Source organism: Zeus faber, assembly GCF_960531495.2.
Source record: "Zeus faber genome assembly, chromosome: 3".
Classification (NCBI taxonomy): domain Eukaryota; kingdom Metazoa; phylum Chordata; class Actinopteri; order Zeiformes; family Zeidae; genus Zeus; species Zeus faber.
Window position 1 is genome coordinate 5,313,582 of NC_137190.1, and position 15,158 is coordinate 5,328,739.

General features: G+C 48.4%; 1 protein-coding gene across 1 annotated transcript in view; it reads left to right on the forward strand.

Moving 5' to 3' along the window:
* LOC307227750 (serine/threonine-protein kinase BRSK2-like) overlaps positions 1-12,816 on the forward strand; it is a gene marked incomplete at both ends in the record, with an annotated part of 94,408 nt that extends 81,592 nt beyond the window's left edge. Inside the window, 8 exons of the mRNA XM_079997173.1 lie at positions 515-575; positions 2,414-3,071; positions 3,647-3,695; positions 4,386-4,509; positions 5,810-5,990; positions 6,365-6,457; positions 9,237-9,275; positions 12,593-12,816. Coding sequence (XP_079853299.1) covers positions 515-575; positions 2,414-3,071; positions 3,647-3,695; positions 4,386-4,509; positions 5,810-5,990; positions 6,365-6,457; positions 9,237-9,275; positions 12,593-12,816 — 1,429 coding nt within the window. The remainder of the gene's footprint in view (positions 1-514; positions 576-2,413; positions 3,072-3,646; positions 3,696-4,385; positions 4,510-5,809; positions 5,991-6,364; positions 6,458-9,236; positions 9,276-12,592) is intronic.
* Positions 12,817-15,158: the final 2,342 nt, after the last annotated feature.

Consider the following 15,158-nt stretch of genomic DNA (forward strand, 5'->3'; position numbering starts at 1 on the left):
CTCTCCACGCCGCACCTTCCCCCCGAACCGCGCGAGTCAGAAAACTTGTGTCCGGAGCCTCGGGCCGGAGGAAGGGGACGGGCGCGTCCGCTCGGAAGACGGAGAGAAATGTGTTTAATGGAAGCGTCTGTGAGAGCCGCAGGGGGAAAGGGCTCGTGTAGGAACGATGCTCCCGATTCCCTGCGCTCCGTCATCGTTTCGGTCGGCCTCTTCCGTTCGCGGTGTTTCTGCCCGAGATCGAATCTCCCGCCGGCTCTGAGGCGTGCGCTGTCGAAACGGGGCGTGCTGGCGTATGTGTGTGCGCTAGTGCAGTTTTTTTTCCAAGTGCGGCTTTCCCTCTTATCGTTCAGTGCATGCATTTTGTGATTTTTTTTTTTGATCAATATTTCACCTTACACTACTCATTGTGTGTGTGTGTGTGTGTGTGTGTGTGCGTGTGTGTGTGTGTGTGTGCGTGCGTGCGTGCGTGCGTGCGTGCGTGCGCGTGCGTATGCGTGCGTTTGCGTGCGTGCAGGTCGCGGTCCATCAGCGGGGCGTCCTCCGGTCTGTCCACCAGTCCTCTCAGCAGTCCCAGGGTAAGTGTGACTCTGCGCGGCCCGGAGGCCTCTGACCCACAATGCACTCTGCTGCTGATGCCGTTAGTGGAACTCACACACGGCCGGGGCCATTTACTGTGTTTATTTTAATCGCTCGTCACCCAAAAAAGGAGAGTCTTTATTATTGTTGTGGCCCTTCATCGAAAGCCCTGGCTGGGAGAACAACTATAAGATAAACCATAAAAAAAAACAGTCTGATCCATCAAAGTCTGTGTTCATACAGTCAAGTGTTGTTAAGGATATATCCCTAATTAAACGTCTCAAATCGTCTATGAGAAATAAGTGATTAACTTCATCTGTGTGGTTCATTCCAGGTCTAACCGGTCCTGACCAATCCCTCCTTGTCATGATTACAGTCGTAGCTTTGAACTCAACTCAAAATGTTGGATATCTAGGAAATGTCGATAGCAAGACGTTATAGACGCACACAAAGAAGACTCTTCTACTTCATTGTTTTTACTTGAATAGTGATAAAGATGCAGTTTACTGCCTTGAGTGGCTTTAGGGCGGTGGTGGGGGTGGTGCTGGAGGTGATTAAATATGTCAAGTGGAGTAAGATATCTCCTAAATGCTGTAGGATTGTGCACTTTACAGACGCGATCGAATCCAGTGCTGTGATCGCCAAGCACTTCCGTTCAGACCGGTTCCATTCTTCACCGTGTTCCCGCGCCTCCCGGTCGGAGCTCGTTGTGGAAAGGCTTTAAGGCGAAATGTGTGTCACGAGGCTTTACATGAAGTGGGACTCGTTCCATCTGACGTCCGCGGATCCGCTCACACACCACGAGGCCTTGTGAAACTGTTCCGCCAAACAAACCCTCCTTCACATTCCGCTGTGGAAACAGGAAAACGCGGCCGGGTGTTCACACTGACTCCCAGCAGTGAGATGCTTTGTTTAGCGGGTTATTCTGTTTAGGAAAGCCATGCATTTCCAAAGGTAACCTTCAGCAAGAACACAAACCGCCCAGCGTCAGATATTCCCTCTCTGCCAGGGGCTGGCGAAAATAAACCACTTTTTTTTGGGGGGGGGGGGGGGGGCGATAATGGGTCCGTTTGAAAGGCAGAAAGAGGGAAGAATAAGCAAATTCACTGTTGAGCGCCAAAGGCATTATATGACCTGGTGACTTAATCTACAGAAGGGCACCCTGGCACGTACACACGCCACGTGCACACAAACTCACACGCTCGTTCAGTGAAACAGAACCGCTTCATGTACGACTGCCGACCTCTGTGTTTTACTACGCTGTCATGTGAATGAAATGACAGGTCACCATGAGTTCTTTTCCAGCCTTAAAGTTATTGTTAAAATCTGACATCCTCCGATTTTCGCAACGCTTCGATCCAGACTCACGCTGTGGCCCGGCTTTCATACGACAGACGTCGACCACGGCTGTAATGTGCTGTTATGGCCTGTTCCGCCAGTTCTCGACCGAGGCTCATTCATCCCACAGCATTGTGCATGGCGGCTGCTGTCCCGGTGGAGGGTGAAGCTAAAGCGTTAGCTTTCAAGCTGGTTCACATTCTCTATCTGCCTCATGAATGCTCCGGTAACGGTCTCCACTGCTCCTGACTGTCTCACTGTGCTAATAGCATGTTCTGTTTTTCTTTCTTTCTTGCACTCTCACCTCCGCTCCCTGCCTGCGTGTCACTCGCTCCACCTCTCCACTCATCTGCCAACTTCGTTTTTCTTTCCGGGTGCTTTTTTTTTAAAAATTATGATTGGACATCTTTTTTGGGCTGCGGTCTTTCCTTTCGACATGTCACACCCGGTTGTGGCTGTGCTTTGGACTGTCCTCATCACGGTGCATGACCACTCACAGCCCGTCCGGCGGTTTTTCATCCCGCCCCAGTCACCAGACCTCTGTCAGTCCCCCAACTGCAGCCCCACCCACTCTGCTGAGGCCCGCCTCAACGGGGTGGGGCCTCGCACCCCAAACTCATACCATCCAAAGATGGGGTCACCCCTCATGCACCCCCGCACGCAGACCCTCCCCGCCAAGCCCAAAGTGTCCGAGAAGCCCCTCCAGACCACCCGGTCCAACCCTCTCCCCAACACTGCCCAGAGCCCCACCACTCCCAAGTCGGAGCCCCCCACGCCCAGCCAGCCCCTGGCCCCCTGCATCGCCAACAGCCCCCGGGTGAGGCGCCACCCTCCCCTCACCGTCCCCCCGAAGCTGTCCATCGCCCTGTCCCCCGTCCCTCCGATGTCCCCTCTCCGACGCCACCACCTCCACCCTGACCACAATGGCAAATCTGTCCCCATCACGCAGGTGACCCCCCACCCCTCCCCAAGAGGGAGCCCTCTCCCCACCCCCAAAGGCACCCCCGTGCACACGCCCAAGGACAGCCCGGCTGGCACGCCCAGCCCCACGCCGCCCCCCAGCCCCTCCATCGGGGGGATGCCCTGGAGGACGCGCCTCAACTCCATCAAGAACAGCTTCCTGGGCTCGCCTCGCTTCCACCGCAGGAAAATGCAAGGTACCGTGGGGGAAAGCAGGTTATGTGGAGTCTACCATTCATTATTCGATTAGCGAGTTTTTGATCTTATCATGTTCCCATCTGTATGATAATTGATGCAGTGGAGAGAAAGTACATTCAGGCATAAACCTGGCGAATGCCAGGCCCGAGGTAATGTGTGTAAATAATCTCATTGCTGTTAATCGCTGTATTTAGCTGTGGTTCACCTGCCAATAGATTTGTCACTGTCTCCCCACAGCCTCCAGCCATGTCACACGGAAAATAAGTGTCTCATTACACAAAGACGGGAAATTATGCTCCAGATTTTGACGATTTCCCCGCACGCACCTTTGATGGAGCTAAATCCGCCTCAAGCACTCGTCACTCTGAGCTCATACAAATTATCTCATTGTCATAAACGTATTGTATTTTTACTGCTCCCTAAAAGAGCGGAAAACGATGGTGTTTTTATGAATGCTGCCTCATATTTAACTGCAACAACACCGCCGATTTATCATCGTAATGACAACTGAAGCAGTTTGAGGTAATGGTGCCGCATTAGATGTTCCCTGACCATTTGTCCCATGTGTCGACAGTTCCCACGCAGGAGGACATGTCCAGTCTCACCCCAGACTCCTCTCCAGAGTAAGTTACACCGCTCTGATGCTGTCTTATCATTTAAAACCTTGTGAGTCATGTTGTGAGCGTCACGCCTTATACTCCTTTGGCAAGGCTATGTAAGAATGTCACTGGGTACGTGTTTATCACTTGACCTCAATATGATTCAGATGCAACAGGCTGGGATTTTTGAAAATTTTGTCTGACTCAGTTGTTCACTTGATGACAGAAAAATAAAAATCCAAACATTGTGTTTGGTTCAAAAGCTCAGTTTAGTTACGGTGCATTTCTATAGCCAGTCTTTTACATCAAAACCTGACATTTTCATTGTGAGTACAGATTTTAAAAGGGTATTATTTGAGGTTTACTATCAAAACACAGTTTATCCAGTTGAGATAAGATTGCAGGAATCCATTTCTAAAATGATTTTTACAGATAAATTAAATAACTAAAAGAATACGCTGTTAACAAATTAACAGTTAATTCTGTAAAAATATGCATGCGCATTGGTCCTGCTCTAAAAATTTAATTGGCTAAATAAAAAATATGAAATTAAATAAACAAATTATTTATATAATCAATCACAAGGAAATTCCCAGTGACCAAACAATACGAAAGGTCTCCGCAGATGAACGCTGGATTTGTTTGTGTGTCGGCTACCGGCAGAGGGTCACGTGACCATTCATTGAGACTCAAGTCTGTCTCCTCTCCCTGCAGACTGGCTAAGAAGTCCTGGTTTGGCAACTTCATCAATCTAGAGAAGGAGGAGCAGATCTTCATTGTGATACGAGACAAGCCCCTCAGCTCCATCAAGGCGGACATCGTCCACGCCTTCCTCTCCGTAAGGACCTCAGCTCACGCCTCCACCATTATGTTGCTCATCTCTCCGTCTGTTTAGCCGACTGTTGAACCAGCGTCCATTCTGTTTGCCCCTCAGCTCTCGCGATTCTGTCACCGGCTGCACACAAGATTTTTTTCCTTCCCCAAATGAGTGGGAAAACCCTAGGCTTGGACGATATCCAAAAACCTATCTCGCGATGCGGTCCCGCCCAAGGGTGGGGCGTAGTAGAGGGTGACGGAGAGTGTTCCTGTTACGCACTGTTAATTACAATAAATACATCGACGATAGAAACACTCTATATGTTTTCTTTGGAGAAACGGTGAACCTTCATGCTGGATCGTGGAGAACGGATCACTTTACATCACTCCAAACAGGAGGTTGCGCGTTGGCGTCCATGTGACAAATTAGGAAATATATGTGTAGAATAAAACATTTTAAAAAGGAGTTTTACTTATTTTGGGATTCTCTGCGTGAGAAATACAAGATCTGGTGTGTGAACTGGTTGATCTGTGTGCGTCTCCCTGTCAAAGCGTGAGACTTGGTAGATCTGTATAACAATTATTAGGCAAAAAAAAAAAAGTATAATATAATTTCAGTAATAACCTGGAGCCGCAACTTAATCACCGGACTGTACGCACCACCACGTCCAAATTCGGGTTCGATACTGTGAAAATATTGTGTATATTGGCAAATATTGCGACATTTGATATTGTTGAATGTTGGCAGAGTTTTTCCAGGCCTCTACCAGCCAGGGGCCTTAGTCATGACTGTCTGTCTAGCGAGCTTAATCCACCCCCCAGCCTCCAGGTTGCACATCAGCCGGTGCCAAGCAGACACGGCGTGCACGGCGGCGTGCACGTTGGACGGCGCCTGTTGGAGCTGATTCCCACTGAAGCCGGGAAACGGCACGACGTGTCGGAGTGAAACGGATCCCCTGCTCTGTCTCCTCCTCTCTTGTCTAAGCCGACCCTGTCTCCCCCTCTTACATGCTGACGCCATGTTGACTGATACGGAAGTGTGTCTGTGTGTGTCTGTGTGTGTGTGTGTGCGCGCTCGATCACTCGTCTCCTCTCATCGCTATCCCTGTCTCCATTTCCTTTCCTCTTTCCTTCCTTTGCTATCAAACTTCATCTCTCAACCCTCCCGTTATGTACTGACAAACATCCCCTGTTTTCTCCCTCTATCGCTACGCTCCCTCTCCTTCTTCCAATTTCCCCAGCTACCTCTGTATTTTGCGTTTTTTTTAATTTTTATTTATTTTTTTATCTTTGACCTTTAACACCTCCCGTCCCCCTCTCAGATTCCCAGTTTGAGCCACAGCGTCATCTCCCAGACCAGCTTCCGGGCCGAGTACAAGTCGACGGCGGGGCCCACTGTGTTCCAGAAGCCGGTCAAGTTCCAGGTGGACATCACCTACACCGAGAGCACCAGCGCCACCAAGGAGAACGGCATCTACTCTGTCACCTTCACCCTGCTGTCAGGTACGGGGGAGGGACGGGACGAAGAAAGAGCGATGGAGGAAGGGAACGGGGAAGAGGGAAGGGAGGGGGGCAGAGATGGGGGAAGGAGGGGAAGAGGGAGGGATGGTGTTAGAGGGAGGGATGGTGTTAGAGGGAGGGAGGGGTAGAGAAAGGGAGCAACCGAGAGAGGGAAGGAGGCAGGGATGGAAAAGAGGAAAGGCGGGATAGAGGGAGAGAAAGAGAGGGAGCAAGAGGGGAGGAGGGCTGTCACGATACCTCCTCTCATGTCACGATATCGCTGTTATATCGGTATCCCGCCCCGCCCCGCCCCGCCCCGCCCTGCCCCGCCCCGCCGACCACCCTTAACCGGCTCCGACCTCCCTCTGCGTCTCCAGGTCCCAGCCGACGTTTTAAGCGTGTGGTTGAGACCATCCAGACTCAGCTGCTCAGCTCCAACGACCAGCCTGGCGTCCAGCCTCAGATCTCTGGTAAGTAGGGACACCTTTGCCACGCCCACCCCCCACTCCCCCAAACCCCCCCCCCCCAGCATCCTGGCACTCCTCACGGCGCAGTCACTGCTCCGGCCCACCGGGAACCGGCTCAGCTCGGCCTGGCCCGGCTTGACCCAGCTCAGCACACGCTTAAGCCCACGGCATCTCCACGTGCATGACCTTGCAATGCGTGCACACGCAGACACACATGTGCACACACACACACACACACACACACACACACACACACACACACACACACATACAATTCCACTTTCATGCAATTGTTAAAAAGGGAATATATGCCTTTTGAGGACATAGACCTGGTGGTTCCTCTACACAGTATTTCACACAAATACAAATAGGTTCAACCCCAACACAAGGAAATTGTCCCATTTATGAACTTGAATAAAGAGCTATTTAAGGTTATTGTGTAATATTTGCATGTAAAATTGAATCTGTCTAAAAATGCATTCAGGTTGAATAAGTTTACTCCCATTTATTGCCGTATAGTAAGTACAGTGGCTCACCAGATAGCGGGCGGAAGGAACTCATCTCAATTTGTGCCCTGATTTACTCGCCTTCAGTAGCTCTACAGGACAGAAACATTCGACACCTCCTCGAAAAAGCATTCTTTGATTAAAAAAAAGGATATTTTGGGCTGCCTATGGATAGATGGATGAATAAGAAAATATGGAAGAAAAGAAAGAGTGGCTGTGTTCTTCAGTTGTCTGTTAGTTCTGTTTGGTAGTGTGGTTCCCATTCTGTATCTGTGGTTATTTACTTGATAATGGTCCCCTCTGGTGGTCAAGTATGGGTACTACATCTTATGCACGCAGAACCATCCACACCCCTAACTTGGAACCCAGTTATCTACAGATTAGTTTAGCATATGCTGCACGGTATCTGCCTCTAGGAAAGGGATTTTAAATACATATTGGGTTGGTAGAACACCATTCAGCACTCTAGTTCACATTAGCTCCCATTATGCAAGGTCATGGGCCACCATTAACCAGCAGCACCAGTCTGGACAGTCACTGCCACAGATGGGAACTGTTATCAGACACTGTGTGTGCACAACGTCAGTCCCCCTCACCGTGTAGATGTGCCAATAACCTACATCTATCACTCTCACTCTTTCTCTATCACTGTTAACCCCAGTCACATTACACACTTGGTCTTTTTTTTTTTTTTGTCATTTTTCAGTCTTTCCTCTGTCTCTCTCAGTCACTCTCTCTCCCGCCACCTCTCGCCTGCCAGTTCACGCCATCCTGCTTATTGTCATCCTCAGCTTACTCTAACGCCACTTGGATGGAGCTGAAATATGAGCATGATGAAATGGAATGCCACCCCACAGCCATGCATGCACACATACCGTGTGGTACATAGGCCTCCCCTTAGCCTTGCACTGATGTCAAATGGTTGTGCAGCAGCAGCACTTCAGCTATTAGCACCGAACCTGTATGTCCAGTGATGGCTGTGGGTTAACTTCCCTGAGGTCGCATACACCCTGAGAGATGTGTATTCGCCACTTACGGGACAAAAGTACCAAAGTGAAAGCATGCTCTTCGTCAGTGGTTCCCAGCCTGTGGTCCAGGTTGCCCTTAGTGTGACGCCCAAGATCACCGTGGAGGTGCGAGTTCTCAAGAAAGAAAATGGATTAATGAAAAGACGCGCACAAAGTCATTATACCGTACTGAAAGCGGCTTTATCTCGAGAGATCCCAGGAGAGCTTCCAGGATAAGTTTCGCTGTTTTTCAGCCCGGGTCTTATTCAAATGGGTGTTTCTATAATTTTTAACCTTTGGTAACACGATCGCCCTTGAAACCACTTGAATTTAGTCCAATGGGATAAATGTTTATGCAAAATGTCATCTACAACTACCACAATTCATTCAGAGTGTAGCGTTGGGCAACAGCAGGTTGTCAGTAGGAAGCGACGCAACTTCCTGTTTCTGGTCTGCAGTGCAAATCAGTAAAACCCAGAAATACTGCGATCCTTTTTTTGCCGGTATAGCATACTGTCTATATTGTGAGCTTCCCGTTTTCGAAAGGGAGATGTCAAATAATGTAAAGCTTCAGACTTGGCCCCATTGCACTACAGTTCAGCCCGGTGAGAAGCCGCAGCAGAGCTGTGAGCCTCTCAGTCGTAAAGCGTTGAGCAAGGTTGCGTTTAAACAGTTGTAAATGATGGATCCAGCATTTGAACTGAGGCCTGGGTTAAAACATGGCAAAAAACTGTCCCTGGCCTTCGGTTTCATGTGAACGGCACATCGTTCTTCAGATGAGGTTTGTGAAGGTGTCAGGCGGGCGGGTGGGGGCGGGGCGGCGGGCGGGCGCTCCAAGGACAAAAGGTTTGGAACCACTGCTCTGTGTCACGGTGGAACACTAATAACCAAGCAAACAAATACTCAGTAGTATTTGCTGATGACTTTTTTTTTGTGTTTGCACTTGGCCTGCGAATCGGACCAAACAAACAGCATGTGAACTGCAGCAACGCCCACGACACACTCACATAACGGCCTCCTGCCTCCATCAAAAGTGACAATCAAAGTACTGTGTGTGTGTGTGTGTGTGTGTGTGTGTGTGTGTGTGTGTGTGAGCGCTTGTGAAATCCAAGCTCAAGTTGATGTGTTTGTTGTGCGGAAGTGTGTGTGTGTGTTTCCACACACGTGGGTGCAGAGGTGCTCTCATCCAGGGGCGAGCGGGTGGGGTGATGGATGGGTGGGGTGACGTGCTGGGTGGTGGTGGTGATTCTTATCATCCTCTGGCTCCAGATGGCTCCCAGCGCCCCGCCAGTAAACCCTCCAAGCGTGGTAAGGCCCAGAGTGATGGGACCACATTGACCCCGAACCCACTACCCTAACCCCGCATAGCCGTTAACACAGTCTCACCGACGACTTCCTGACGGGGGTTTGTTCACGTGCATAACACGCGCTTAATATATGCGTGCGACAACTTGGGGTGTGTGTGTGTGTGTGTGTGCGTGCGTGCGTCGCTTGTATTAACCCCGTAATGCTCTGCATGGTAATCTTTAACGGTATGGTATCCCGCTCACTCACTTCCATATTTGAGATCATGACAACAAAATATCGCAACTCCAAAAGCCTTTCACCACCCTGGTAAGTGAACACACGGAGAGCGACGTTATGGCAGGAATATTATATTTACCACCACACGGACGCCAAGGACGGCTTCCCAGTGGAACGGAGCATTTTGGAATAACCCTGGGGCTGAAGCCCTGGTGTGTGTTACTGTGTGTACGGTTCCGTGCTGTATGGTCGCATGATGTTAATCCACTCACTGTTGTTTTGAAGCACTGACCAAAGAACCTTTGTCTTTTTGGATGGATCTGCTGTGTGCTGACCGTACGGGGAGTGGGCTGGAGCTCTGGAAGGCCTTTTCACGTCCAGCACCCAAACAGTTGTGACGGTGGCGAGAGTAATCCCAACGCCTGGCGAGCATAAACGAGTGAGAGGGCTTTAGAATTTCAGAGGCGTCGACGGCGCTGTGGCTTCCTTCTTTTTGCGTTCAAATAAAACCGTGTGGCGGGCGTCTGTCCAGCGGAGCCCGAAGCAGGACGGTGCAGTTTTCGGTTTGTGAGCCGGTGATTGACCGCCTGCTTTCACGGGGCCTTGTTGCTCAGATACCAAGCCACCCTGTTTTATTTAAAAGAAAAAACGCTGAAATTCTGACTTGCTTATGGTTGCAAAGCTTGGAAATCTTGAGCTGAATCCCCCCAAAGGGTTTGTAATTCCTAAATAGTACTATGTCTAAATAGTAAGCAGATATTTCGCCCTCTGATTTTTTAAAGGGGACCTTTTATGAAAAACTCTAAACATAAATTTGGGTCTCTGATGGAACTACTAACCCCCAAACTGGGAGATAAGACATCCCAGTCGGTTCTTTTCGTGAGCTCTCTGCCTCAGGAAACACGCGGTGAAACGAGCCGTTCAGATTTGCGACCCCTTGAGTAGAACTAGAACCGCCCTCCATCCGAGTAACTCCACCCACGGGTGGACACCCTGCGCTGTTCGTTTCACAGACCAGCACAAATCTTTTAAAAGAAAGAGGAATTAATACCAGCTGTGAAGTTCAAGTTCAAGTTAAAGTTCAAGTTAAAGAGATTATTTGTCACATACATATACATACGTTCATACATATATGCAGTGAAATGTCATGACACCCGGTGATTACGCACAATAAGCTCTATAAATACTAAAAAATACCAAAATGTGCGTAATCGACACAAGGTGCTCGCGCAGGCAGCCGCAAGGGGAGGCGCCACAATCGCGATTCTGGCTCCTATAATTATATAATAGAATTAATTGACTGTGTTGTATTAAATATACATTTAAATCCTCCTAAAAGTAATTTTAAATAGCATTACATTATTTAATCTTACAACCAGACAGAGAATGCAGTGCAAGGAAAACATACTTGAAGAAAACACAATCAGCTACAATACTCAGGTATGCTGTGGCCTCTAAACCATGCTCAGTTGGTACTAAGAGACCCAAAGTGTGTCAAGAAAATATCCTCCACACCATTACACCACCAGTGTGAACCCTAACCCTAACCCTCAAGGCAGGATTGATCCATGCTTTCAGTTCTTTATGCTAAATTCTGACCCTACCATCTAAATGTTGCAGCAACGTTTTCCAATCTTCAATTGTCCATTTTTGGTGAGCCTGTGCAAATTGTAGCCTCAGTTTCCTGTTATTAGCTGACAGGAGTGGCACGCCCACTCGCTCACCTGTGAATGCTCCGGACAATCACCTGCTCTGTTCACACATACCGCTCAATCGGACATTACACAGACTTTGTACACAGGTGCTGGCTGGGTAAAGTCCGGGTCAAATGATTCAGATTGGTATCACAATTTACAGATGCATATAATAAAACCCACAAATCTGAATAAGATTTTTAAACGCAAAAAAAACAAACATAAATATATTTGAATTCACAATTAAATGCTAGAATGCACAAATCTGTTTCGATTTTTAAATGCAAAAAAGAAAACAGAAACATCACTATCTTTCTCGATCCACAAATGGATGATGTCTCACTCGTGCTGGGTGAACCACTGAAGCTGCAGACGATGACAATTGAAGTATTTAAAAAATAATTATGCTGTGTTTCTTACTAAAAAAAAATAAAAAATATTACACAGTAGATGGACTGAAGGCTGCGATCAGCTGCGTTTCTCCAAACAAAACCAATAAAAATAGTGTGGATTAAAGGCATGTTAGAATGGCTAGAGTGCATAATTTGACTGGTATTTTATGCAGAAAACGTAAAAAAAACCCACGTTTTGGGACCTCAGAGACCTCCTGTATACTAACTCGTTGAAAGGCAGCATCATAGATCCCCTTTAAATCAGATGGGAAACGTCTTGATGTAATTGACTTTCTGGCTCGTGTCAACTTTATTTTATTTACAAAGGGACTGAATATTTGTGGAAATGCCCTGAAGACAAGTGCAAAGGGGATGGTTGTCACCCCGTGCCATGATTTTCCCCTTATTATGGAACAAACACGATACTGGACAGGGACAAGAGACTTCCGTCTTCCAGGGCTCCAGATCGCTCTCCAGACTGAAACAAGGTGAAAGGGAGACTCCAGAAAATGTCCGGCCAACAACCGAATTGAATTACAACCTGTGACATTTAGACCTCTTTCACCCCCTGACCTCACTCATTTCACAACATCATTTTCGCTCATTTCAGTGCCGCCGCCCGCCCCGCACCCCAGCCCGCGCAGGAAGGGGCATCTCTCTGGGGCCCAACAACCACAGGGGGCCCTCACCTCGCCTGTTTAGGCCTCAATTGACGACGCCCTACGTGTCATTTCAACCAAATGAGTTACCATCCCCTATTTAACCAAACCAAGAAAAACAAAAAAAACACACATTCTACAGTTTGACATTTATTTCTTTCATAAAACCAAAGCGGCAGCTCAGTGCACTACGCCCCTCACGGGGTTGGAAGTCTCCCTTTTCCCTGGTGCAGTCCTCCCCTCATCCCTCCATCACCTCCTCCCTTCATGTTAACCCCATTGCTCATTTTGTTGTTTGCTCTCTCTCTCTCTCTCTCTCTCTCTCTTTCTTTTTTTTTTCTTCCCCGTCTGTGTAGGCAGCCCGTTGAGTAACTTCTTTGACGTAATTAAACAGCTTTTTTCAGACGAGAAGAACCTCCAAGCGTCCCAACCCCCCGGCTCCCCCGCCGCGCCTAGCTCCCCCGCCAAGCATGCCCCCGGCGGCAGGCCCGGCCCGCCCCCCCCCAGCGACTCTAAATGCCCCCCGGGCAAAGACAAATCAAAGATGGCCGCCGCCGGCAGGACACCGGAGCAGCCGTGAGGAGCGCTAGACGTGCATGACTAGACGATAAGACGATAAGCGGTTATCAGGTCGTTTAAAAAAAACAAAAAAACGCAAGAGGAGAAGGAAGGACCCTGCAGAGCTGCTCACCTCCGCCTCTAGTTTCAAGTTTAAAAACACACAAAATCTACTTTTCGACTAATGCCTAGACATTTTTTTACTGTAAAAAAAAAAACACAAAACAAAACAGGAATGGCTATCTCACTTTAGGAATTCCGAATAGTTCTTTACTTTAAATAGCAGATGTAGCTCCGCCCCCCCTGTGTGTCTCTCTGTGCCCCCCGCTGGGGATGGGGGAGTGTGCATCACCTCTGACTTGTCTCTACCACCAGGCATCATCCATAAAAACTATTAACGCCCGGCGACGGCCGCACACCACCGCCGGAGCTCCACAAACAGAAGAAAAGAGAGACTCCGCCCCCGGCCCCGAGCCCCACCCCCGAGCCCCCCCCCCCGAGCCCCGCCGTCTCCCGTTCCCCTCTCCCTCCGCAAACAGTAGAAGAACAGAAAAACAACACACGCCTGGCTCTGCTCCAACCAACCAAGAGAGGAAAACAAAAAAAAACGCCTTAAGACAATGATGTTTGTCAAAACCGACACCTCCCCCCGCCCCGCCCCGCCCACCCCTTCTATCTCTTCTATCATAGTGTACACACACACACACACACACACAAGTTCTTTGCGGGATGTACTGAGTTGCACACCTCGGCGGACGGACCCTGGGACCGGTGGCTCTGACGCAGCGCGGCTGGATTGTAATTCTTTTTAGTGTCGTCTTTCTCTGTGAACGGTAGGATTTTAACTCCCGAAAAAAGGGCGGGGCGGGGGCGGGGCGCGGGGGAGGCGGGGATTGAAGGAGGTACTTCTGGGTGGAGGGTGTAATATTACAGAAATGAGTTGATTCTATTCCGTTGTACAGACTAAAATAATGTTCCGTATGTACAAAACAAGTGTAGTTGTGACATTTGGTTTTCGGCTTTATTGTGTTTGTTTATTTTTTCTTTTTCTTTTTTCCTCGTTCGTTTCCAGGACGCGTCGTGTCCATTTGTTTCCTTTTGCACTTTCTCGATGCGTGCATCGGTTCGGTTCTGTTGCGCCGTGTTGATTGTTTTTGTTTTGGGTGTTTTTATTTTGCGTGTTCCGTTGAAGTGTCTGCAGGGTTCAGATGATATGGAGCTGCTGCGTATATTTTTGTACTTTATTGTATTTTGTCATTTATTTTGTTATTAATTTATTATTGTCCATTATTTATATGAAATAGGTAGAAAATGCTTTCTTGAGTTACATAATTTAAAGGTTATTGTTGACATGTTTTAAGTTATTGACCAATCACAATTCTTGAAAAAAGGAAAAAAAACAAAAAAAAACAAAAAAAAACTTTTGTGGACATTCACGCTCTCGAGGAGAAAGCTTTGTAATATATGTTTGGAAAAATGATTTACCGTAATTTAAGAATGTAGAATAGCCTCTTTGAGGGGAAGCAAATCCTTTCTGTTTGTAACGTCAGTTCCTTCTCCCAGTGTGTGTGACGACTCCAGACTCACCTCATCGTGTAAATACGCCGCGTCCGCCGACAAGGTTATTTAAAAGAAAAAAAAAAATACAAAAATCTGGGAAAAAAAAAAAAACAACCCGAGGGGGATTCCTACTCTTAGCTTCGACCTTGTACGGTTGTTTGCATGTTCAGCATTTGTCTTTTCTTTGCATGTCGTTGTGGAAATTGTTCTCCTCCCGTCCCCCAAACTCTACCACTTTCTTTTACAATTTCTTTTCCGACTTCTGTTACGTACGCGCATTTCTGTTCAGTTGCCTCCGATTTAGTTTCTTTCCGTACGTCGTCCTGTAGCCGCCCCCTCCAAAGCCCTTCTCCTTTGGTTACTGTGCGCACGCAGTAAATCGTGCGATGCATCTTTATCCATTCTCTCAAAGAGGGACCTGGTATGGTGGAGGGGGTCGCACCCTCGGACCCCCGGGGGCCAGGCTGGCGTCGGTATCAAGAGAGAAAAATAAAGCAATACCTATCCTTGTTGGCTTTCCTTCTTTTCTTTCCACCGCGAGTCCGGAGCACAAAGGAACCGCGGGAGCACTCCCGACGCCCCCCCCCTCCGTGATGTTACTGTGAACGACTTCGGCGCCGAGAGGAAATAAAGGCGTTGACTCTGGGGGGCCTGTCAGCGCTTTTCAGGAAGCGAGGCCTTTCTTTTGGAATCGTCAAGTAAGAAGTTTATTCACAAAAAGTAAACAGAAATATGTACATATTTAACATGGTTATCTACGGTCAGCCGTTGGGAACTTTGATTTCTGGAATGGCTTGAAAGGTC